Here is a 24628-nt window from a genome sequence, read left to right as displayed (position 1 = left end):
TTTTCGGGAAAAGGAAATGGCGCAGAATCTGTCTCATATATCGTTGGACACCTGAACCGCGCCGTAAGGGAAGGGATAAAGGAGGGAGTGATAGAAGAAAGGAAGGAGGTGCCGTAGTGGAGGGCTCCGGAATAATTTCGACCGCTTGGGGATCTTTAACGTGCGCTGACATCGCACAGCACACGGGCGCCTTAGCGTTCGTGCACTGTGCGATGTCAGCGCACGTTAAAGATCCCCAGGCGGGGGCTTTCAGTATGCTATGGCCCGCAGATTTTTTAGGCGTCTGCCTTGATGCAAAATTCACACTGCAAAAAAAGAGAATATTTACAACATTAGCATACAGTGCGAAAGCACGGCGTATTCATGTATGAAAACTTGGTATTTCTCTTAACATTCATAGCTCCCTGGCAGCCCTCATATTACTATTGGCGAAACGGTGGACCGGTTAGGCGGTGAGCCACAGCTCTCAGATGGCAGGTGCTGCGACCGGTGGAATTTGTGCGATACTGGTTCTCTCCGACAGCCAAACACAAGATGATTTTGCTAGGTTCTGAACCTGCTGATTAGTGATTTCGTACTAAAATATCTCAGCACTAAGATGTGATGGTGCAGCTACAGGCGCTGCTGTAGGGGTAGCTAGGCACCATAAGCCACTTCAGTGATTTAAATTTTGATGTCAGGAAGACTGACTAGGTGGTTTTCAAACGGCCGTGTCAAATATCCAATACGGTTGCGAAGAACGTTGACACTTCGGGCTATTGGAAGCTCACCACAATAAAACACTAATTATTTGACTTATGCTTTCATATATATTAGAATATGCGTTGGAAATAAAGAGTTGACTATGCGAATAGCCGTATTGGAGAAGTTTGTTGGTGGATGACTCGTATGAGCGGCATTTTTGTGCTCGCGGGGGGAAACATTAACGCTCTTGGAGGTAGGGCCGCAATGATAGAAGTGCAGGCGTATGTGGCAAGCGTGAACCTCACTCGGCATAGCGATCCTGCACTGCAGGTGGACAAAGTGCATGTAGAGCCTTTTCTCGAGTCTAAAGTAGGCTTCTGTGAGGAGCCTCGCTTTGCGGGATGCCCGGAACATGAGCCTCGCTGCTGTCGCGTTGTCCGTGGACTTCTGCAGGCGCTAAAGGGATAACAACCAACGAAGAAAAATAAGAGACTAGCGTCATTACTGTAGCCCAATTTACCGCTTATCGCCTTCCCTGTACCTACCCCAAGACCTGCTGGTGCCCGCTACAAAGGCTATATGGGCAATGTTAAGGTGAATCACGTGAACACGGATGGCACGTACGCAGAGAGGACACTTCATCGCCACACAAGGATAACTTTAAAAATAACAAACTTAAGCCTGAACTTTTTAACGAGACTTCGTTAAGGCTCCTGCTGTTGCAAAAAATCGAACGTCGTCGTAGGCATTGTGGAAGAAAAATGCCCGGAGAAGCAACCCAGGAGGACCATCTGTGTCACGTGACTTTGTGACCTCATCACAACCTGCCCAGCGCACAGCGAGCAAACCGACCACCGTGGCAGGTGACAACATAAAGATTGGTTGTGAAAGGTTGTTCACGAAGAGCAGCATGGTTCGCAGAAGTGCCAACAGTGGCAGCACCTGCCATCGCAAGGCAGTAATGCGTCGTTTAACCGTTGCACCACTGCACCAGAAGTGGTATGAGAAGTCCCAGTGATCTCTGGATGCTAAGTCGGTAATGACCAACTACGAATATATGGCCATTAACCCAATAACGCTATCGCGTCATTCCTTTAACGCCGAGCTTAAGTGTTCCCTCCAGTTTTTTTTTCATTAGAATATGACTCGCCGACGACCGTGCCGACGATCATCATGCTTGATGCGCCAGAATTGTCATGTAGCAGTAACGCTACAGTGAACCAACTTAAACAAATACGCATGTCAAAAGGCTACTCACCCTATACCGTAATAGACTGCCTATTCTCACCTTGACCAGTTCCGTTGCGTCGACGCCGATGAACAGCTCATGGCTCGAGAGAGGGTAGGCTCCATTCATCGAGTAGCCATGGCCGGGGATTCCCGATTCCTGTGAAGATGGAGCCAACGAGAGGTTACAAGTGGCGGATAAAAAATTATCCAACGACCATCAAACAGAGAGCGCGTTTAAGCGCTAGATTAGGGTCACCCATCTTCCCTCAGCCAGACATGAGCGACCGCGTGACGACAATCTCAGAGGCCGCCGTACGGTCGACTGAGGTACTATGACACACTGCGCCATACTATATACAACTTTATTTACGAGCACATGCATGTTGGATTGCTCTGCGCATGCCCTGTAAGCTGCCCATATTGAAATCCACCAGTCGAAATGATGCTGCCACAAAGCAGTCCAAAATGATTCTGTTCAATTTATCCTCTCAGCACGATGGCAAGACGGGCGAGTTGGTGATACATAAGCGAAAATAGCGCAAAATACGAGGACAAGGAAGGAAAACAACAGGACCAGCGCTAACTAACAACTGAAGGTTTATTCACAGGAAGCAAGGAATATAAACCGCGCAAACAAAAAACAAAGCAAAAAAAGGTGTATCTACGTGGAATCGACGAAACAAACTTCACTGTCATGCAGGCAAACCGACAGGCTGCTAACGCACAATCTAGATTTTTTCTTTATGTAGAAAGCCTCCATAATTTCCCTAGCTAACTGCGTTGGGTGACTATAATATATCACTGTGATGAAAACTAGGGATGAAAGATTTGCAGTCTCTAACATGATCGACTAGATTAGTAGCTTTACTAGCCTCAAATGTATTAGCATGCTCAGTTAGGCGCGTGTTAATACAACGACCCGTCTGGCCAATGTATACTTGTCCGCAGGAAAAGAAATTTTACAAACAACTCCTTCAGAGCATGGAACATACTTAGTTTTATGTTTAATTCCACACGTACTTTGGGATTCATTTTGTTTTTCAGCCTGTCTTTCCACCATAGCACATAACCTTTTAAGTCATTTAGGAGCTGAAAAGACAACCCCTATTTTATACCTGTTCGCCAGTTTGCGCTGTTTATATTCCTTGCTTCCTGTGAATAAACCTTCAGTTGTGAGTTAGCGCTGGTCCTGTTGTTTTTCTTCCTTGTCCTCGTCTTTTGCGCCAGTTTTGCTTAATTATCCTCTCAAACTACAACAGAACTGCTAGCTTCTTGGTCTACCATTGTCACAAAATTCGGCGCATATTTGTAAAACCGGCGCTGCGCGTAGAGCAATCGCGCCCGCGCGCTGTAAAATAAAACAAAAAAACAGCGGGGGAAGGATCCCCGCAGAGCGCGTAACTTTGCGTGCGCTGCTGCCCTTTCTACTCAGCTCGCCGTCGCGGCGCCCAAGGAAACACGGCTACGCGTGGCGTCGATTTTTCTAGAATGTCTGAGTAGTTTCTACTCTTCGTCGACGGAGAGGGAGTGACATTGACCGCGCTAAAGTGACACCCTCTCCCCTTCGCTCTCGCGCCGGCGTCTTCGCATCGCGAGAAGGACCCAGAAATTTCTCGAAGGCTGTCTCCGCGCTCGTCGTATGTGGTCGCGCGCCTGGCGCGAGAAGGAGAAGGAGCTTGTGCAGTTGAAACTGCGTGCGTGTGCGCGCCTGCCTCGGCGCGAAGAACAGAGGCGGACTGCGCCTATAAATGAGGGGCTTCAACCGCTGTCTGTTAGCCCGAGCCGCCGTTTAAGCTTCCGAGAAGCGTGCCCCCTCGACTCCCGGGAGAACACCACCGCCTAGCCACGGACAAGCGAGGCAACGTGCGCCAGTCTGCGGATCGGCCCCGTCGTGCTCCTCAGGTCATCGGACGGTCGCAGTGCACGGTGAACAAATTGTGTTTTGTTGTTTGTCTCTGTGTTAGTGCACTTAAGGTGTAAAGAATTGTAATCTCTCTCTATTGTTACTTTGCACGAGTTGCATTGTATTTAAATCACTTCGCATCTGCTCGTACGAGTGATTGTGAAATCCTCTGTATCGTCTCTTCGCTGTATAAACTTTGTTTTCTTTTATAAACCTTCGGCTCCGACACATTCTCTGGCTTGCGACCGACAAAAGCTGGTCACCAAACGACCAACCCTTTTGTCCCTTGGTAGCTGCTCTCGGGCTGAGCTTGCCACGCTGAGTCGAGGGCATCTCCTTTGTGACCGAGACCGCTACCCCTACACGCTCTAAGGGTGTCTGGGAGCGCACGCAAAAGTGCACGAAGTGGTGACAACCATCACTCGCAACTTGTCTTGTCGCGGTATGCATCTTTTGCCTTTTTTATATCATGCACGGAGCATTTATGAATCACACCCGCTAGGATGGATGCAATTTTGCAGAACCGAAGCTTACTTTTTTACTCCGAGCATTCAAAGAATCGAAATCACCTTCAAACATTGGTACTGACTTATGATCGCCGTTTATTCAACAAAGCATTAGCTAATAGTGTATGACTAGAAACTTTTTGTATAATTATACTGATATTGTAATACTTCTTTTTATTTTGTATAACTACTCCCCTTTATTGTCTTTATGGCCGCGAGGGTATAGTAAAATAAAAAAGTAAGCTGAGACACATAAGCCAGCTTACGTGTGATAAGCCCGCCCGCGAGCGGTGGTTGCCGTACGACAGCCCCCGCTCCGCCTTGAGAGTAATGGGTTCATTATCATCATCATCATCATCATCGTCAGCCTTGCTACACCCACTGCGGGGCAAAGGCCTCTCCAATGTCTCTCCAATTAACCCTATCCTTTGCCAGCTGCATCCACCCTTTGCCTGCAAACTTCTTAATCTCATCCGCCCACCTAACCTTCTGCCGCCCCCTGCTCCGCTTACTTTCTCTTGGTATCCACTCCTTTACCCTTAAGGACCAGCGGTTATCTTGCCTTCGCATTACATGCCCGGCCCAAGCCCATTTCTTTCTCTTGATTTCGACTAGGATGTCATTAACCCGCGTTTGTTCCCTCACCCGCGCTGCCCGCTTCCGATCTCTTAACGTTACACGTATCATTTTTCTTTCCATGGCTCGCTGCGTTGTCCTTAACTTAAGCTGAACTCTTTTCGTTAGCTTCCACGTTTTTGCCCCGTAGGTGAGTACCGGTAAGATTATGGTGTTGTACACTTTCCTCTTTAGGGAAATTGGTAAACTGCCACTCATGATCTGCGAGAATTTGCCATATGCGCTCCACCCCATTCTCATCCTTCTAGTTATCTCCCTCTCATGATCCGGATCAGCTGTCACTACCTGCCCTAAGTAGACGTATTCCGTCACAATTTCTAGGCTCTCGCTGCCAATTGTGAACTGTTGTTCCCTTGCTAGGCTGTTGAACATTACCTTGGTTTTCTGCATGTTAATTTTTAGACCCATCGATCTGCTCTGCCTGTCTAACTCATTGATCATGATTTGCAGTTCACCTCCTGAGTGACTCAGCAAGGCAATGTCATCAGCAAATCGCAGATTATTTAGGTATTCTCCATTTATTCTTATTCCCAACTGTTCACAATTGAGGCTATATATACGCTCTTCCCTCAATAAACCCTGTTGAAAGTGTAGCGCTCGTCCTGTTGCCAGTTTGCGCTTTTATGTCTTTCACGAATATGCACCAACAAGCCCAGTTGCAAGTACTTCTCGAAATACCTCCTGTAAACATGCGGTGAACAGCATTGGTGAGATCGTGTCTCCTTGCCTGACGCCCTTCCTTATTGGAATTTTATTGCTGACTTTATGGAGGACTATAGTAGCTGTATATATATATATATATATATATATATATATATATATATATATATATATATATATATATATATATATATATATATATATATATATATATATATATATATATATATATATATATATATATATCTTCCAGTATTTTGACATAAGGCTCTTCTACCCCCTGATTACGCAATGCCTATATGACTGCTGAGGTTTCCACTGAGTCGAATGCTCTCTCGTAATCAATGAAAGCTATATATAGAGGTTGGTTATATTCTGCGCATTTCTCTATCACCTGATTGATAGTGTGAATATGATCTATTGTGGAATATCCTTTATGAAAGCCTGCCTGATCATTTGGTTGATTAAATTCTAACGTTGCCCTGACTCTATTAGCGATTACCTTGGTAAATACTTTGTAGGCAACGGATAGTAAGCTGATCGGCCGGTAATTTTTCAAGTCCTTGGCGTCTCCCTTCTTATAAATTAAGATAAGGTTTGCATTCTTCCAAGCTTCTGGTACAGTCGAGGTCATAAGGCATTGCGTATACAGGGTGGCTAGTTTTTCTAGCACGATGTCCCCTCCATCCTTCAACAGATCTGCTGTTACCTGATCCTCCCCCAGCTGCTTTTCCCCTTTTCATCGCTTCTAAGGCTTTCTTTACTTCATGTTTCGTTACTGGCGGGATGACGCATTGCTGTGCAATGCTGTCTTTCTCATTAACGCTCTGATTACATTGGCTACTGTACAGGTCTGTGTAGAACTCTTCGGCTACGTTAACTATCTTATCCATATTGCTAATGATATTGCCCTGCTTGTCTTTTAATGCATACATCTGGTTTTTACCTATGCCTAGTTTCCTCTTCACTGTTATAGGCTACCTCCGTTCTTTATAGCATTCTCGATTCTCTCCATATTAAACTTTCTTATGACGGCTACCTTGCGCTTATTTATTAACTTTGATAGCTCCGTTAGTTCTATTCTATCGGTAGGGTTAGATGCCCTCCTGTTTTGGCGCTTCTTAATTCGATCTTTCGTCACCTGAGATAGCTTCCCGGTATCCTTTCGAACTGTCCTACCGCCTACTTCTACTGCGCACTCCGTAATTATTGATGTCAGATTATGGTGCATTGAATGAACATCAAGATCATCTTCCTCAGTTAAAGCCGAATATCTGTTTTGAAGCGCTATCCTTAACTCCTGTGCTTTCCCTCTTACGGCTAACTCGTTAATGGTCTTCTTCTTCACTAGCTTCTTCCGTTCCCTCTTAAAGTCTAAGCTAATTCTAGACCTTACCATTCTGTGGTCGCTACAACGCACCTTTCTGAGGACGGCCACATCCTGAATGATGCCAGGTTTAGCGCATAGTATGAAGTCGATTTCGTTTTTAATCTCACCATTGGGGCTCTTCCAGGTCCACTTCCTGTTTTCTCGTTTGCGGAAGAAGGTATTCATGATCCGTAAATTATTTCTATCCGCGAATTCGACTAATAACTCTCCCCTGCTATTTCTAGAGCCTATCCCATAGTCACCTACCACGTGGTCGTCAGCCTGCTTCTTGCCCACCTTCGAATTGAAGTCGCCCATCAGTACAGTGTACTGCGATTTTACTTTATTCATTGCCGATTCTACGTCCTCATAGAAACTTTCAACGGTCTGGTCATCATGGCTGGATGTGGGTGCGTAGGCCTGCACCACTTTCAGCTTGTACCTCCTATTCAGCCTAATTACTATAGCTGCTACCCTCTCGCTAATACTGTAGAGCTCCTCTACGTTGCCAGCTATATCCTTATTAATGAGGAATCCCACACCTAGTTCTTGTCTATCCTCTAACCCGCGATAGCACAGTATGTGTCCGTCCTTTAGTACTGTATACGCCTCACCTGTCCTCCTAACTTTGCTAAGCCCTATCACATCCCATTTAATTCCCACTAGTTCCTCAAACAGCACTGCTAGGCTAGCCTCACTAGCTAAAGTTCTAGCGTTAAACGTTGCCAGGTTCAGATTCCAATGGCGGCCTGTCCGCAGCCAGAGATTCTTAGCACCCTCCGCTGCGTCACAGGTCTGACCGCCGCCGTGGTCAGTTGCTCTGCAGCCGCTGGGGACTGAGGGCCGAGGGTTAATTGCTTTGATCATAGAAGGTTGTGGCCAAGTACTACGCCATGGTGGCCAAATCCTGCTCTGGTGAGAGAGCGCGTTGTCGGTTCTGGTCACCGAGATCAGGCCGCACTCCAGGCCTGGTTATGCAATTCCATCGACACCCGGATTTTTTTTTTTAAACCCGGTAGAGAATTGCGCGGAACCAGGATTTGAACCCCGGTCCTCTTGCACGCGAGGCGGATGTTCTACCTCTACGCCATCGCTGCGTCAGAGTAATGGGTTAATGCCCACATTCGCAGAACTGCTCTTTCCCTTTTAACATTAATAGATCCCTGGTAGTTCTCATACCACTCCTGGCGCAGTGGTGCAACGGTTAAGCAGGTACGCTAGTGCGCTGGGATGACGATTGCTGCCACCGGTGGGGGTTGTGCGATCCATAATTTATTTATTTATTTATTTATTTATTTATTTATTTATTTATTTATTTCACCCTCAGGGCAAAGAATTACAGAGGGGAGTGGGTAACGCATAATAACACTGAAAATGCAAACAGCAGAGAACAGTAAATTACCAAACCATAGGTAACTTCGAATAAGTTATCAACACAATATATCATTCAATAGAAGCGGTAACAGCCGTCTGAAACGATACAGGGTCAGGAATTGTGGCAACTGAAGAAGGAAGGCGGTTTCAGTCATACGAAGTGCAAGGAATAAAAGAATCCGAGAATGTTTTAATTTTTTATGTAGAAATGCTTACCGTTATGTATGTGATATGTGCGGCATGAAATACATGAAGGGGGAAGGAAGTAACTCGTATCAAATGGACTCATGATGAAATAATTTGTGAAAAAGGCACAGACGGGCAATTCTGCGTCGCGATGCAAGTAAAGGTAGGCCCAAGGTAGTCTTCATAGCCGTTACGATTGATGTACGCCGAAAGTCGGAGAGAATAAAGCGCGCTTATTTGTGTTCTACCATCTCCAGTAGGTCGATCAAACTCTTAGCACAAGGGTCCCAGATTGATGAAGCATATTCTAGTTGTGAACGTACGAGAGTGGTATAGAGTATAAGTTTAATGTTAGTTGGGGCTGCGTGAAAGTTGCGTCTCAGATATCCGAGCATGTGATTAGCTTTGTTAGTGATGTGCTCAATGTGCGCGTGCCAGCTAAGGTTAGCCTTAATATGAATTCCGAGGTACTCATATCTTGTAACTGGACAAAGTAACACACCATTAAAAGTATGTGGGGGCAAATCACTATTAACACGAGCAATCTCCCGAGCAACCTCGCAAGACCAATGATTAATATAAACGCCACGTGCCACTGCCCTAAGATGGAAGGTGCTGCTACAGGTGGGACATGTGCGTCCAGATTGCTCTTCCCAAGCAAACTCCGAGCAAACCAAAGCATATTTCCAATATGCGCTCATTAAGAGAAGTAAACTATTCAGAAAACGCTTGAAACGGTAAAGATGGTACAAAAATTTGGGGGGTAGAATGAGTATTTCACCTGGTACAACTCGTCTCCTATACAAGACAAAACGCGCTCTTTAGGACGGTTACCGTGCTGGAAATAATAAACAACTTTTACTTTAAACCTGCACTTATAACTTGTCCAGAGGCGCATAAATATATTCAAAGAGAGCACAACTAAAGCTCACACTAGCGCAACTACCGGCATTCAGCGCGAAGTCGAACCGCAGCTAGATTCTACAGTCTTTACTGAGCAGACTGAACAGAAAAACTTTGATTAGAGACCAAGCGCGGTTTCTGCTGATCCTCGGATTTCTCGCGGAACATTCTTATTAGTTTTTCTACCTAAAGGTGCGGTAGAGAAGTCTCGGTGTTCGACAGATGGAGCTTCGTGTTAATGACTAGTTGCGTCAACGTTCCAAAATGGGTGCCTGCAAGAATTTACTATCGTTACCGGCTGACTGCGCACCAAAACAGATTGGTGCGGTTATTAAGCGAGGAGGAAAATGGTACACTTTGACAGCCAAAGTAGGAAATGATTGCGCTATGCGAGGAAATACGGTATTTTCACACATTTCAAGTCCCACAGCAGGAACACGTGGCCCTGGTAGGTGGCAGCACCAGACGTGACTGCTACATTGCTGCAATGTCTGTGTATTTAGATTTTACGTTCGTGCAGTTTATCCAGTGTCAGCAAGGGACCGCCACTAAAGCATTGTGAGATTTTTGTAGTCCTGGCTATTGTTGTATCGTATTTCTGTTCAGACAAATCAAGCAGTTAATTTTACTATACAAATTTACGTACCACTAAAATTACAGAAAAAAATGTCACCTATTAAAGCACTTAGTAGAGCTTCATAACTCCGAACTGCCATAAATTTGTGCGGTTTCTACGGTTAGAGGACAATTAACAGTATGCATAAAATTGAGAAGCTCTGGTGCCGGTCGGTTTCTTCTTGTGTTCTTGGTCACATGGGAGTTCGGCGGTTGTTGGACAGATCATGTTAAGAATAAAATAAGCTTGCACCACGGAGGACTCACGCTCAGCTTCAGCAGGGTATCGCACTCCTCCTGGGTGAGGAGTCCGTCGGCGATCACCCTTCCGCGCCCGTTGAGGCAAACTTCATCGTGGACAACTCTCACTCCAGCGTCCACGAAATCCGCGCCGCAGTGGGGCAGTTGGTCCTGCGGCAAAGTACGAGCGAAGCCATTTAGTACTGTTGTGCATACAGGCTTCAAAAGGTGTTGTAAAAAGCAGCTGTTTTTTTCGCAGCTCTCATTTTACACCTCATCTTGCAGGTTTAAGAGCTACAGTCTTTGTCAAGTGTACACCCCAAGAGGTCTGCTTCTGAGCCTTGCAGCGCGGCTCCTCTGCATATTCAGGGACCCTAATGTCACGAAGGCGGTAGAAACTAAGTCCTCAACGTTCCCAAGCTTAGGACTGTCAGAAGAGCTTGAGAGCCGTGCTACATGGCATGGAAGCACACCCCTTGGGCCGTATAGTTTTGACAAAGACTGTACCTCTTCAGTGCTCCACAGTAGCAACTCTTTCTGTGCTTATCTGCAATGAATGTACTAATCCACCACGAGGAATAAACTTTAGCATGAAAAACTAATTTAAGGAAAAGGTACAGCCTTACTAAAGCGTATAGGTCACATCGAAGTTCATTTTACGACTTTATTACTGCGTCGGAATAAAAAGATACACTGCATTCGTTCAAAATGCTTATCATATGCCGGGTGTTTCAGTGAACACTTTAAAAAAATTTATTTAAATAGACTGTTTCAGGTAAAATAATGTATTTTGCGGCATAGTATTACCAGTGTTCGAGGACACCGGCAAACCGGTGAATCGTCTTAAGTACCAAGCTGGTTAACTAATTTTTATTAACTAACTTTTCAACTAGTAGAGTTAGGTGCCTAGTTGCAATTAGATATTTGTAGCCGGTCGTTAGTAATAGCCATATCAGTTTTTAGAATTTCGAAAGCGCGATTACCCTCGCCGCAGTGGCTCGACAAAATTTGGCTGCGTCGTGCGAAAATACAAGCGCTTTCGAAAGCATGCAGGAAAAGCAACCCCTCTAGTGCACGTAGCTAGTCGTAAAAGGCACATTTTGTCAAGCCACTGCGCCAAGGGTAATCACGTATTCGAAATTCTAAAAACTAATATGTCTATTTCCAGAGACCGGCTACAAATCTCTAATTTTAACTCTTCTAGTTAGAATGTGTGGGGATTGGGCTTCTTGAGCGATTGGAGTGCGCGCCCGCTGCTGCCGTTTGCTCGTTAGAGACCCCCCGTGAAGTGTCCGCGAGCGGAATGCAGGCGGCCGCGCTGTTTGTCCTCCTTTCCAAGGGAAGCTCTGTTGAAGAACCGCTGTAAATCAACCTCCCTTCCGTTCTTCCCGCTTCTACCTCGCGTACCCATTGGTTCACTCCCAGTGACAGCTGGGGGGCGTTGTTTCGGCGAGAGGCCCGAGCGGGAAATGAACGGGGAGACCGCCACCGACTCGGGCAGCAGAAAGGTGCGTAGATTTCGCCTCCCGGGGGCCGCGGCCTTTGCCGGGGGACCAAGAGCGCGGGTGGTGTAACCTTGCGCACCTAGTATGTACGCTTGAGTCCAGGCCCGAGCCTCCGGAGTCCCGTCACCCGCCTGTGCGGCGCTCCGGATTCGGGAGGGTCTGATCTGGCTGGTCCTCCGTCATCGCCGGCCATTGCCGGTGACGATGCGCGATGAGCCATCGACGTGCGACCTGCGTCGTCGAGATGTGCTCCGCGCATTCCCCATCCTCCCTCGTGTTGTGTCGCGCGCGATCTAACCCTCTGGTTGGCCGTGCCGCATGCGATCGCCCTTAGCTGTGCCGTCACGCGCGTATGTATAGTCTTTGCTTTGCGCGCGCGGTTCCGCGGGCCCGCTTTCGGGTGCCGTGGCTGGGCTATGGGTTGTACTGAGGTCTGGGAATCAGTGCAGTGTTATGTAATGCAGCTTCCTGTGTAATAAACACTTGTGCCCTTAAATCTCTGCACCTACCTTCCTTCGGAGCGAGAGCGCAGGCGCGAGGTATACGCTGGCTATGCCCTCAGCTTGCTCTGGCCCGAGCCCGCAATAAGCGGGAGAAGTGTCACTCAATTAACACTTCGGCACGGGTTCATAACCAACCCCACAAATGCTAATTATTGAAAATTACTTGACCAGCTTACTATTAAGACGATTCACCGGTTTTCTGTTGCCCGCCAACATTGGTAACACTTTGCCGCAAAAGCAGTGTTTTTACCCCAAAAAGCCTACTTTTGAAAATTCTTGAACGTGTTCGCTGAAACACCCGGTATGATTAAAAAACAAAAATGAAAAAGATATTGATGTAAATGTGGTTTTGGTTATTGTCTCAGTTCAGTGGGTTGTCTTCTCTAGTCTTTGTAGGTGTGTACTCTGTAATTTTCTTATGTAAGTGCCATACGACTACAGGGTATAAATATTGTTGTCTTCGTCTAATAAAGGGTCTTGCGACTACGCTAGGCCAATGCGCCTAGTCCCCGTCTCCTGGGGGCTTCCGCCCCCACCACAGACATCACCGCTATAACAAGTTCTTACAGATTAAGAGCGATTACATGCAGTGAAATTAATTTACGGGTCTCTAAGGAAAGAACGCATCGCCAGAAAATTTCCGCACGTCACCACGTGCTTCCCCATTCACTGCAAGTCATCATGCGAGTTTGAACGGAGTTGCGAAAGAAACTATTTAGCTTTATTTCTTCCCGAAAAATAAAGTACGTCTTCCGTTACTGACAAAAAATGTTATAGAACGGCAAAGGGTGAAAGAGTGAATCTGGCCAGGAACAAGAATTCGATGGACTTGTAATCACTGTTCCTAACATGAGAAATGGTTTGAAGGCTGTCGGGTTACTTGCGGGCAGTGTTATCCTGGAAACATTTACCGCAAAATCCAAATAGAAAAGGATGAATTAGGTTTGGTTTGGTTTATATGGGTTTAACGTCCCAAAGCGACTCAGGCTATGAGAGACGCCGTAGTGAAGGGCTCCGGAAATTTCGACCACCTGGGGTTCTTTACCATGCACTGACATCGCACAGTACACGGGCCTCTAGAATTTCGCCTCCATCGAGATTCGACCGCCGCGGCCGGGATCGAACCCGCGTCTTTCGGGCCAGCAGCCGAGCGCCATAACCACTCAGCCACCGCGGCGGCTAAAAGGATGAATGAGGCGAGGAGTGTTACCATCTGCTGTCTCCCTCAATTCGATTTGTACTTTTTTGCGCTGACCTGGGCATCAAAGATCATAGCCTTACTTGCGAAAACCAAAAGTGGTCGGCCTGGCCCCAAAATAGATTGACAAGTTGTGAATGTTGGTATCTGTTCATTTTGATTGGAGATTGGCGCAAAAAAAAGTAACGAGCTTTCAATTGTCTTGTCCCTTTTTTGAGCTGTCCTTCTATCAAAAGAGTCCACAAAAACCCTGCTCCAGCTCGCCGCTTTAGCGATGACCCGGACTCAGGTGGGTGCTCTGATCTCACGTCTTTTTAACATCTTTGTTTTTGAAAGTAATTGGTGACACATCTGATAAAAATATGAATGCAGTGCACATGGCATGTCCGAAAACTATCCCAAAATCATCTTACGAGTGTACTTGTTTCTGCGAGAGAAATGAAAAAGTTGATGTTATCATCCTGAGAGCCAACTAACTCTGGGACAGGTCAGCAGAGGACTGCGATCTGCGAGTACGTCCACATGACCCGAATAAATGTCAGCGCCGGAGATGTTTCCTTCGGCCGCTTGGCCGTAAGAGGCGGCACATCTCTCCGCCAGGCCTGTCCCCATACCGCGGCCGACGTCCTGTGCCTCCGAGAGTGCCCGCCACTCCCGCAGGCAGAACTTGCCCTCACGACCCCGCGTGTCACACAAAGGGTCTTCCGAGCCCAGGTGGCCTCGAGCAGACAGCTGCACGACTTCGCGAGTACGGAACAACTGCTGTGGTCGTTCGCCTCTAGAAGTGAGCCAGTATAAGAGAAACTGGGCCAAGTACTGCAACAGTGGTACGACCACCATGATCTTCTTCCTCTTAAAACATGGCACACACCCATATGGGGGATTTTTTTTCTTATTCTTCTTATGCCTTCCCTTCTTCGGATAGTTTTCCTCCAAGCATAGCTGCGGCCGGGTCCTGACCTTGTGCGGGTCGGGGTGAGACCATGCATTATGGGAATGCGTTAGCAAACCCCCTCCGACGACACTCTTCCCAGCCCTTTTGTCGGAGTGAGACAAGCTCTTGGACAGTTCAAGGAAAATAACGCAGCTGGCTTATACAAGAGGTCGCCCCCAACTGGAGGACACCCTGGACTCGGCCAAGCCCCAACTAATCCCTTCCTTTTTGTGGCAATAAAGTTGTAACCACCACCTGAGCTTGTGCAGAGGGAATAACAGAAACACCAACGTCATGGTCAACATAATTTTTAACTGGACATCGCAATGCAGACTCCTAACCGCGTTTAGTGATAAAAACAGCGTGGAGAGATTTCTAGCTCTTCTCGACTAACCATAAAAGGTTGATAGCAGCCTGATGTTGGGGATTAGGCTGAACAAAAGCAACATCAGCGCTTTCTCTTCCTTCCACATATAAAGGGAAGGAGAAGATTTCAAGGATATTTTATTTTTCATGTCAGTACAGTAGGCCCTTACGTCAACATTGTAATTACTTCGCATCAGTATGTAATTAGTAGGTTACGTAGCTGCGGAGGCCCTTGATTTAGGGCTTAATTCGCTGGAATATCCTGGCCGTCGCTGATGCTGAGCAGCAGCAAGCACCATCGCTGAAGAAGATGTGTTGCTGTTGGAGACCGATAATAATAATGGTAATAGAGCTCGTGGTGTAATGTTTAGAGCTACTCCATTTTGTTTCAGTTACCAACGCACACCCTCTGCGTACATATTCTTACATGTTCATATTCACGGTCTGCCATTTAATTTGTTTGCCCTTATTGTTATGTACTCGGACGCCCAGGCACGTCAAGCAGCTAATGCACTGTTGTGTTCAGGGGTAACACTAGCTGCCTTTAGTTACTGAATGGTATTAACAACCACGACGAAATGGCGCCACGATTGTATATATTTCCACCAGGTGCCCAAGCTACCAAAAGAAAAAAAGGAGGTAAAGGATTCTTGTTTGAACAGGCTGTTCCATGCCGACCGCAACTGCGGCAGGAGTGTTGGCTTGTTAACATTAATTTCTTCTAAATTTTTTCAGCGGAAGCATGTCACACCAAATTCAAAGACCTGACTGCGAATTGTTGGCTGTTGATATCGCAATTCCACAGTGTGCTCCCCTTACCGTTGCTAACGTTTGCTTTCCTTCAGGTGTCCACAGTACACATCATTTAAATGTTCTTTTGCGTTCTAACAAGAGAGTGGAGATTGCTGGTGATTTCAATTCTCACCACATAATTTGGGGTTTTCGTACTGATGCATGTGGGCAGCTTCTTTCTTTGGTTATGGATGTCGGCAAGGAACACACGTTGCTGCAACAGTTCACTAGCTACATGCTTTCCGATTCTCGGTTTGTGATTGACTTAACATTGATAGTCAACGGGGTGCGGGTTTCTTCGTGGTGTACAGTGGACTGTGGTACTTCCACTGATCACTTTCCGATAACTTCCACCATAGCAGCTTCTCCCTCAGGGCGACTGCTTCTCCACAAAAAGTTGTAAACCACACACTTGTCAAAAATCTTGTGGAATCCTTTTTCTCCTTCACTGCATCATCTGATAAGTTGGATCGCGCTCAACAAGTTCTCTATTCCGTGTTAGGGACCTCTGAGCGTTCCGTGTTCACGGTGCAATCTACGGTCAAAAACAAACAGCCCTCCCTGTGGTGGAATGATGAGTGTGAGAAAGCATATCGACTTAGAAAAGCTGCCTGGAAAAGCCTCTCATAACCACTGCCCGCGGAATTGAATAAATTACAAATTTTTCGCGGCTTCATATAAAAGCACCATTTGTAAAGCGAAGGAGGATTACAACGCTAATTTTAAGTTATCTGTCATGGCCAAATAACTGCGAAGGTTTGTGCCGATTCATAGAACGCAACCATAATTCGCCGTCCTTTCATGTTAATGTATAAAGAAAGGAACGCCGACCAAAGGTTGTTGTTAAAACGAAGACGTTTCGGCTTCCATACGGAAGCCTTGATCACAGGGCGGAAAGCCCAAAGCACCAAGCTTAAGTGCGTCGCAGTAATCGCCCCAAACATCTTGCGCACGTAGGCGGGAGATTGCCTGCGTTCTGGTTAAGGGTTTTTTCTGTAGTTTGGATTATCAGTGATTCCAGATGTCGACGCAACAGCCAATTCTACATCTGGAATCACTGATAATCCAAACAACAGAAAAAACCCTTAACCAGAACGCAGGCAATCTCCCGCCTACGTGCGCAAGATGTTTGGGGCGATTACTGCGACGCACTTAATCTTGGTGCTTTGGGCTTTCCGCCCAGTGATCAAGGCTTACGTATGGAAGCCGAAACGTCTTCGTTGTATCAACAACCTTCGGACGGCGTTCCTTTCTTTATACATGAATCTTCTACCCGACCAGACGAGCTTTCGTCAGACTTCAAATTCCTTTCATGTTACAGAGTTAATGGTGTTGCCATCCCAGGATGCAAAAAAATAACTTGGCCAGATAACACAAGACCTTGCTCTGCGATTTCAAGGGCGGCGTCTGGTCCCATTCGGCCTACCCCCTCCACGCTCAGACTTCATTGCGTTTACTCCCTCTGAATTATTTTTCATAGTTATTGGCCTCGAACCTGCAGCTCGTGTATGCGACGGGGTCTCCATGGGCATGTTGAAGTCTCTTGAGAAAGAATTTACCTTTGATGGATTGAAAATTGTTAATGCGTCTCTTGAGACAGCTTGACTCCCTCCTGAATGAAAAATTGCGAAAATAATTTAACTTCTCAAAGATCCTAAGCACGGTTTTGTAATTGATAACATTCGACTGATTTCGCTCTTGTGTAATTTAGTAAAACTTGAACGCATTGTTCACAGCCGGCTTACAGATCACGTTCTTACAGTACAAGCCTTCAGTGCTTCTCAGATAGGGTTTCATCTTGGGTGCTCGATCTGGACTGCTCATTTAAATTTAGGGAGCAGAATTATAGTTAGAATGCAGAAGAAAGAGGGCGCAGCTTTAGTCACTTTGGATATCGCTAAAGCATATGACAGCGTAGAGCATTCAATACTATTGAACAAGCTTGGCGGAATTCGGCCGCCTTTTTACATTCTTGCATGGGTGCAGGAATTCCTAAAAATACACGTCTCTTCTGTTTTCAGTGCGTTTTCAGTGGATCCCAGGGAACGGTGGCATTACTGCAAATTCAATGTCCAATTTCTTAGCGAAATCAGCCATCAATGGGCCTGCTGCCCATGTCGTTCCGAGTCTCACCCTTCTGACAACGTCCCGTTAAAAACGTTACCGAATACACCAGTATCTGAGCCATGAGCCCATCCTTGGTACAGCGGATTTTGAACATTTAAAATTGTAATAGAACATACGTTCTTGCGCATCAAGAAAATGTGAGGTTTCCATGACGCTGTTGCGATGCAGGTAAGCCCTGAGGTCATATCTGAATGATATTTTAAGTCGTGATGTCCCACTTCTGCCTCCTCTGCTCCAAATGCAGTGTGTCATACTATAGACTTGGTCAACGTTCTGCGCTTTTCACGGACGGTGCGTGTGAAAACTTCGGATAGGCCTAATCCTGTCCATTTTATCATGTGCATCCCGGCAAGAACTAATTAGTCGGTTTCCTTAAGTGAAGAAAACTGAACAAGCACAGGACGTTTCTTTTTGGAGCTGAACAAGTCTATGGACCTCCTGCATGTTTGTAAACAAACGAGGTGGCGCTGCAGTCGCTAGCGAGCTCGTGGTAGGCAAAAGGTCGGGGAGTGGCGTCGCGGATAGGTGTCGAGCGCGGGTTTTCAAGGCTTGTAGGCGTGTTTCCAGTTTCTGCGAATCATAGCAGCCCCGCCGCGGTGGCTCAGTGGTTAGGGCGCTCGACTACTGATCCGGAGTTCCCGGGTTCGAACCCGACCGCGGCGGCTGCGTTTTTATGGAGGAAAAACGCTAAGGCGCCCGTGTGCTGTGCGATGTCAGTGCACGTTAAAGATCCCCAGGTGGTGGAAATTATTCCGGAGCCCTCCACTACGGTACCTAATTCTTCCTTTCTTCTTTCACTCCCTCTCTTATCCCCTCCCTTACAGCGCGGTTCAGGTGTCCAACGATATATGAGACAGATACTGCGCCATTTCCTTTCCACCAAAACCCAATTATTATTATTATTATTAATCATAGCAATGGTCGATGCTTCCAACTTGGTAATTCGTTGAAGTACACGAGCTCGCGTTGGCCACGTGCGGCCTATAAATAGAAATAGTTTGCCATTGTATTGTATATATGGTTAGTAGTAGTAAACATGTAGAAAGCGTTCCTGCCGTTTATTTATGCGCTAGGCATTGAATAAAACAAGTTTTGACACTCTGCACTAGCCGCAATGATTTTACTTCGGGACAATAGTGAGGGAAAGTGCTGGCGTTGTTTCGTCGGAGCAGACGTGCGCTCATCATCTGTTGGCATGCGTGTCGCGCTGTGCGAAAAGTGGGGACAGCGTCGTGTCTCTGATCTCCTGTCTCGCTTAGCGCTGTTTTTAGCCGCATGACCACGCACCAGCCAAGCCGACTTGTCCTCTTGTTAAGCTGGTCGACTTGGTGAAAATTTTTTATTTCTAGAATTATTTCTTTCCTAGCCCAGAAGTCTAGTTTCGTGACGAAAAATTATAGCAAAATATTGAGTACAAATTTATCAATTACGCTTTTTAGAAGTGTGGTCGTCCAAAATTGTGAGGTAATTCATTTGATTTCAGTGCCGCATTTCTTTGACCAAAGCGAAAGCGAAGATGCCATAAACTTTAAGGTATGTTTTGTGACCTCTCACATTTTCTGCGACTGGATCACTCACCTTCGTAATTCGCATGAAAATCAAATGATTCCATTTGTCGCAAACTATTCCTGAGACGTTGAGGAACGTAATAAATCTCGATTTTTTCCCTACACGTGCAGTACTGTGTTAGTTATTTCTTGTAAGAAACGCTTTCATGTAACTATGCATGCATAAGTGCTGTCATATAGAAAATGAACTAATCGCGTCATCGTACAGAACAGGGCTTTATGTACATGCTGGCATAAAAAAACTGCCGCACTATCTACTCAATTATTTGAGGCCTTGGGGGGACTTGACGACGGTGTTAATTATAATTACCCAGAACTGCACCAGGTATAGCTATGAATAAAAGGAATTACTGAAACTAGCGTAGGAATTTCATATTTGCACCAAGTTTAGTTACATATCGTATGCATGAATAACGAAAACACTTTTCATTGTCACGTCCCCTCTCAATCTTGCCACGTGTCTGTTAGTAGCACGCCTGCGGCTGCTTCTTTCCAAACGAGCTGCGCGATCATGTACTACCCCATGAAACATGACACATGCATGATGCAATGAAAAAGCATATGGCGTTTAGCACACTTAAGGTACGCTATTCTAAGCACACCAACGCGACCACGCAAGATCGACACAACTTACCAGACTTCTTTCTACTCGAATGAAATAATTACGTCGTCATATCAAGAAACAGTTTCAAGTAAATATTAAATGTCATAAAACGCGCCATTAAAACATGGGGTGCTATTAACAAAAAAACGCATTCCTTGGGGGTGAGTGAACCTGTCGGCGCCCCGTGCACTCTGGCTCAAGGTGATAAGTACGTGTGCAGCTGCATATGTCTTTTTTTTCCTTGAGCAATTATCAGCATACTATCCTGAAGTTCAGGTGAATGAACGCAGTAACTTACATGCTATTAAGTGCATTGAGTGGCAGGGCCTATCGACTCCCAGACTTCGCGCTTTACTACCGTGGCCCAATGTCTGTTAGCCAGTTTCCGAATGCGGCATTTATGCGCGAGAAACCTATCGATGCTAATTTAATATTTTTTATGCTACTGCGCGGATCCAGCAGTGACGCAGCTGGTCAATACATGCTGCTTCTGCAGTGCACAGGCTTGAAGCAGCCGCCGGTAGCTGCGGCAGCTGCGGTAGGCACGGGCAAGCGGAACCTGTTTTGCCTACCATGCGAAAGTCGCTGCTAACATCAGCGCCACCGCATCTTCGTGACGTCGCGGGGTGAAGGAGGTCCATACGAAGCGCGTGTTCCATACGTACAGAAGACAAATTCAGCTGTTCACTTCACAGATTGACATTCACTTCCTCAGACTTCACTGCTGCCGAGTCGATCAACCAGCAAAAAACAAGGTCATTTTGTTCCAGATCATCAATCTTCTTCGCAATACTTATCAACGCGATATCGTCCTGACGTTGCTCGACATAAACGCTATTGAAACGAGCAATCATTATGTCTAGTTTCAAATTTGCTCTCAAGTGATAAAAAGCGAGCATTCAATTCAGTTTCGTCAAAAGTGAGCTGGGTTTGTTTCGTTTTAATAGGTGTCAACTTCACTAATACCACAGTTTGATCACTGTGGAGTTCCTGGTGTTCGGTAGAACCAGGGTATAGATTCAATTCGACGTTCAACAATTCCATGAAATTCATCTCCAAGTGCAGCAGCCCTTCCCACCCATAAACTCACTCTCACACTAGACCGGAATTATCCCTACACGCTATCTCCAGTAAGCATCTTTACTCGGCCGCACTGCTTGAAACAAAAAAATTGGCTGTAGTTTAACTCTGGTTCAACCTGGTTGAAAGCAAGCTTAGCTTTCGCCTTAGAATTTAACTGTCCCGAAGCAGTAGAGCAACTAGAATCAGATATAGAATCTTCGTCAGTAACTTCCATGACGAGACTGATCAACCAACGCGTAGCGCACCGCTATATAGCCCAGTGAAGCCGCCACGGACAGAGCGCAAGGCGAGGAGGTCGTCATATCAACGGAGAGACCACCTGTTAGGCGCGGCGCCGGATCGGGGGCCACGGCACGCGCGACGAGCGGCTCCCTTTTAGCTGCGGCGGAACGCAAGCTTAGGATTTAACTGTTCCGAAGCAGTAGAGCAACTAGATTCAGATATAGACTCTTCGTCGGTAACTTCCGTGGTGAGACTGATCAACCAACGCGTAGCTAGAACTTTAGCTAGTGAGGCTAGCCTAGCAGTGCTGTTCGAGGAACTAGCGGGAATTAAATGGGATGTGATAGGGCTTAGCGAAGTTAGGAGGACAGGTGAGGCGTATACAGTACTAAAGGACGGACACATACTGTGCTATCGCGGGTTAGAGGATAGACGAGAACTAGGTGTGGGTTTCCTCATTAATAAGGATATAGCTGGCAACATAGAGGAGTTCTACAGTATTAACGAGAGGGTAGCAGCTATAGCAATTAGGCTGAATAGGAGGTACAAGCTGAAAGTGGTGCAGGCCTACGCACCCACATCCAGCCATGATGACCAGGCCGTTGAAAGCTTCTATGAGGACGTAGAATCAGCAATGAATAAAGTAAAATCGCAGTACACTGTACTGATGGGTGACTTCAATGCGAAGGTGGGCAAGAAGCAGGCTGACGACCACGCGGTAGGTGACTATGGGATAGGCTCTAGAAATAGCAGGGGAGAGTTATTAGTCGAATTCGCGGATAGAAATAATTTACGGATCATGAATACCTTCTTCCGCAAACGAGAAAACAGGAAGTGGACCTGGAAGAGCCCCAATGGTGAGATTAAAAATGAAATCGACTTCATACTATGCACTAAACCTGGCATCATTAAGGATGTGGCCGTCCTCGGAAGGGTGCGTTGCAGCGACCATAGAATGGTAAGGTCTAGAATTAGCTTAGACTTGAAGAGGGAACGGAAGAAGCTAGTGAAGAAGAAGACCATTAACGAGTTAGCCGTAAGAGGGAAAGCACAGGAGTTTAGGATAGCACTGCAAAACAGATACTCGGCTTTAACTGAGGAAGATGATCTTGATGTTCATTCAATGCACGATAACCTGACATCAATAATTACGGAGTGCGCAGTAGAAGTAGGCGGTAGGACAGTTCGAAAAGATACCGGGAAGCTATCTCAGGTGACGAAAGATCTGATTAAGAAGCGCCAAAACATGAAGGCATCTAACACTACCGATAGAATAGAACTAACGGAGCTATCAAAGTTAATAAATAAGCGCAAGGTAGCCGACATAAGGAAGTTTAATATGGAGAGAATCGAGCATGCTATAAAGAACGGAGGTAGCCTAAAAACAGTGAAGAGGAAACTAGGCATAGGTAAAAACCAGATGTATGCATTAAGAGACAAGCAGGGCAATGTCATTAGCAATATGGATAAGATAGTTAACGTAGCCGAAGAGTTCTACACAGACCTGTACAGTAGCCAATGTAATCAGAGCGCTAATGAGAAAGACAGCAGTGCACAGCAATACGTCATCCCGCCAGTTACGAAAGATGAAGTAAAGAAAGCCTTAGAAGCAATGAAAAGGGGAAAAGCAGCTGGGGAGGATCAGGTAACAGCAGATCTGTTGAAGGATGGAGGGGACATCGTGCTAGAGAAACTAGCCACCCTGTATACGCAATGCCTTATGACCTCGACTGTACCAGAAGCTTGGAAGAATGCAAACATTATCTTAATTCATAAGAAGGGAGACGCCAAGGACTTGAAAAATTACAGGCCGATCAGCTTACTATCCGTTGCCTACAAAGTATTTACTAAGGTGATCGCTAATAGAGTCAGGGCAACGTTAGACTTTAATCAACCAAATGATCAGGCAGGCTTTCGTAAAGGATATTCTACAATAGATCATATTCACACTATCAATCAGGTGATAGAGAAATGCGCAGAATATAACCAACCTCTATATATAGCTTTCATTGATTACGAGAAAGCATTCGACTCAGTGGAAACCTCAGCAGTCATACAGGCATTGCGTAATCAGGGGGTAGAAGAGCCTTATGTCAAAATACTGGAAGATATATATAGCAACTGCACAGCTACTATAGTCCTCCATAAAGTCAGCAATAAAATTCCAATAAGGAAGGGCGTCAGGCAAGGAGACACGATCTCGCCAATGCTGTTCACCGCATGTTTGCAGGAGGTATTTCGAGGCCTGAATTGGGAAGAGTTGGGAATAAGAATAAATGGAGAATACCTAAATAATCTGAGATTTGCTGATGACATTGCCTTGCTGAGTCACTCAGGAGGTGAACTGCAAATCATGATCAACGAGTTAGACAGGCAGAGCAGATCGATGGGTCTAAAAATTAACATGCAGAAAACCAAGGTAATGTTCAACAGCCTAGCAAGGGAACAACAGTTCACAATTGGCAGCGAGAGCCTAGAAATGGTGCCGGAATACGTCTACTTAGGGCAGGTAGGGACAGCTGATCCGGATCATGAGAGGGAGATAACTAGAAGGATAAGAATGGGGTGGAGCGCATATGGCAAATTCTCGCAGATCATGAGTGGCAGTTTACCAATTTCCCTCAAGAGGAAAGTGTACAACAGCATAATCTTACCGGTACTCACCTACGGGGCAGAAACCTGGAGGCTAACGAAAAGAGTTCAGCTTAAGTTAAGGACAACGCAGCGAGCCATGGCAAGAAAAATGATAGGTGTAACGTTAAGAGATCGGAAGCGGGCAGAGTGGGTGAGGGAACAAACACGGGTTAATGACATCCTAGTCGAAATCAAGAGAAAGAAATGGGCTTGGGCAGGGCATGTAATGCGAAGGCAAGATAACCGCTGGTCTTTAAGGGTAACGGAGTGGGTTCCAAGAGAAAGTAAGCGTAGCAGGGGGCGGCAGAAGGTTAGATGGGCGGATGAGATTAAGAAGTTTGCAGGCAAAGGGTGGATGCAGCTGGCAAAGGATAGGATTAATTGGAGAGACATGGGAGAGGCCTTTGCCCTGCAGTGGGTGTAGTAGGGCTGATGATGATGATGATGATGATATATCCAAGGGAAGCCGCCACGGAGCGAGCGCAAGGCGAGGAGGTCGTCATATCAACGGAGAGACAACCTGTTAGGCGCGGCGCTGGCTCGGGGGCCACGGCACACGCGACGAGCGGCTCCCTTGTGCTGTGGCGGGGAGCAAGCTGACGTCACGCGTCGTCATAGCAACGGAGAGAGCTGATGTCACACCACCTGCCAAGCGCAGCGCCGGCTAGGGGGGAGTACAGCATACGCGACGGACGGTTAGACCTGGCGCAGTATTGCTTTGGCAATAAAAATGCAGTCCATTGTGCCTCTCAAAGACGATGACATTTTAGCTTTGTATCCCGTACG

General features: G+C 46.3%; 1 protein-coding gene across 1 annotated transcript in view; it reads right to left on the bottom strand.

Annotated features, from left to right (window-relative positions):
- Positions 1-782: 782 nt before the first annotated feature.
- Positions 783-24628, bottom strand: part of LOC144110550 (uncharacterized) — a 47662-nt gene continuing 23816 nt past the window's right edge. The window contains exons 2-4 of the mRNA XM_077643564.1: positions 10334-10477; positions 1973-2071; positions 783-1140 (exon numbers count right to left, since the gene is read on the bottom strand). Of these exons, the coding sequence (XP_077499690.1) occupies positions 796-1140; positions 1973-2041 (414 nt within the window). The 5' untranslated portion in view covers positions 2042-2071; positions 10334-10477 and the 3' untranslated portion in view covers positions 783-795. The remainder of the gene's footprint in view (positions 1141-1972; positions 2072-10333; positions 10478-24628) is intronic.

This window comes from Amblyomma americanum, chromosome 11 (genome assembly GCF_052857255.1).
Source record: "Amblyomma americanum isolate KBUSLIRL-KWMA chromosome 11, ASM5285725v1, whole genome shotgun sequence".
Lineage (NCBI taxonomy): Eukaryota > Metazoa > Arthropoda > Arachnida > Ixodida > Ixodidae > Amblyomma > Amblyomma americanum.
The sequence above is the reverse complement of the archived record's forward strand: the minus strand, read 5'-3'. Positions and strand labels throughout refer to the sequence as shown.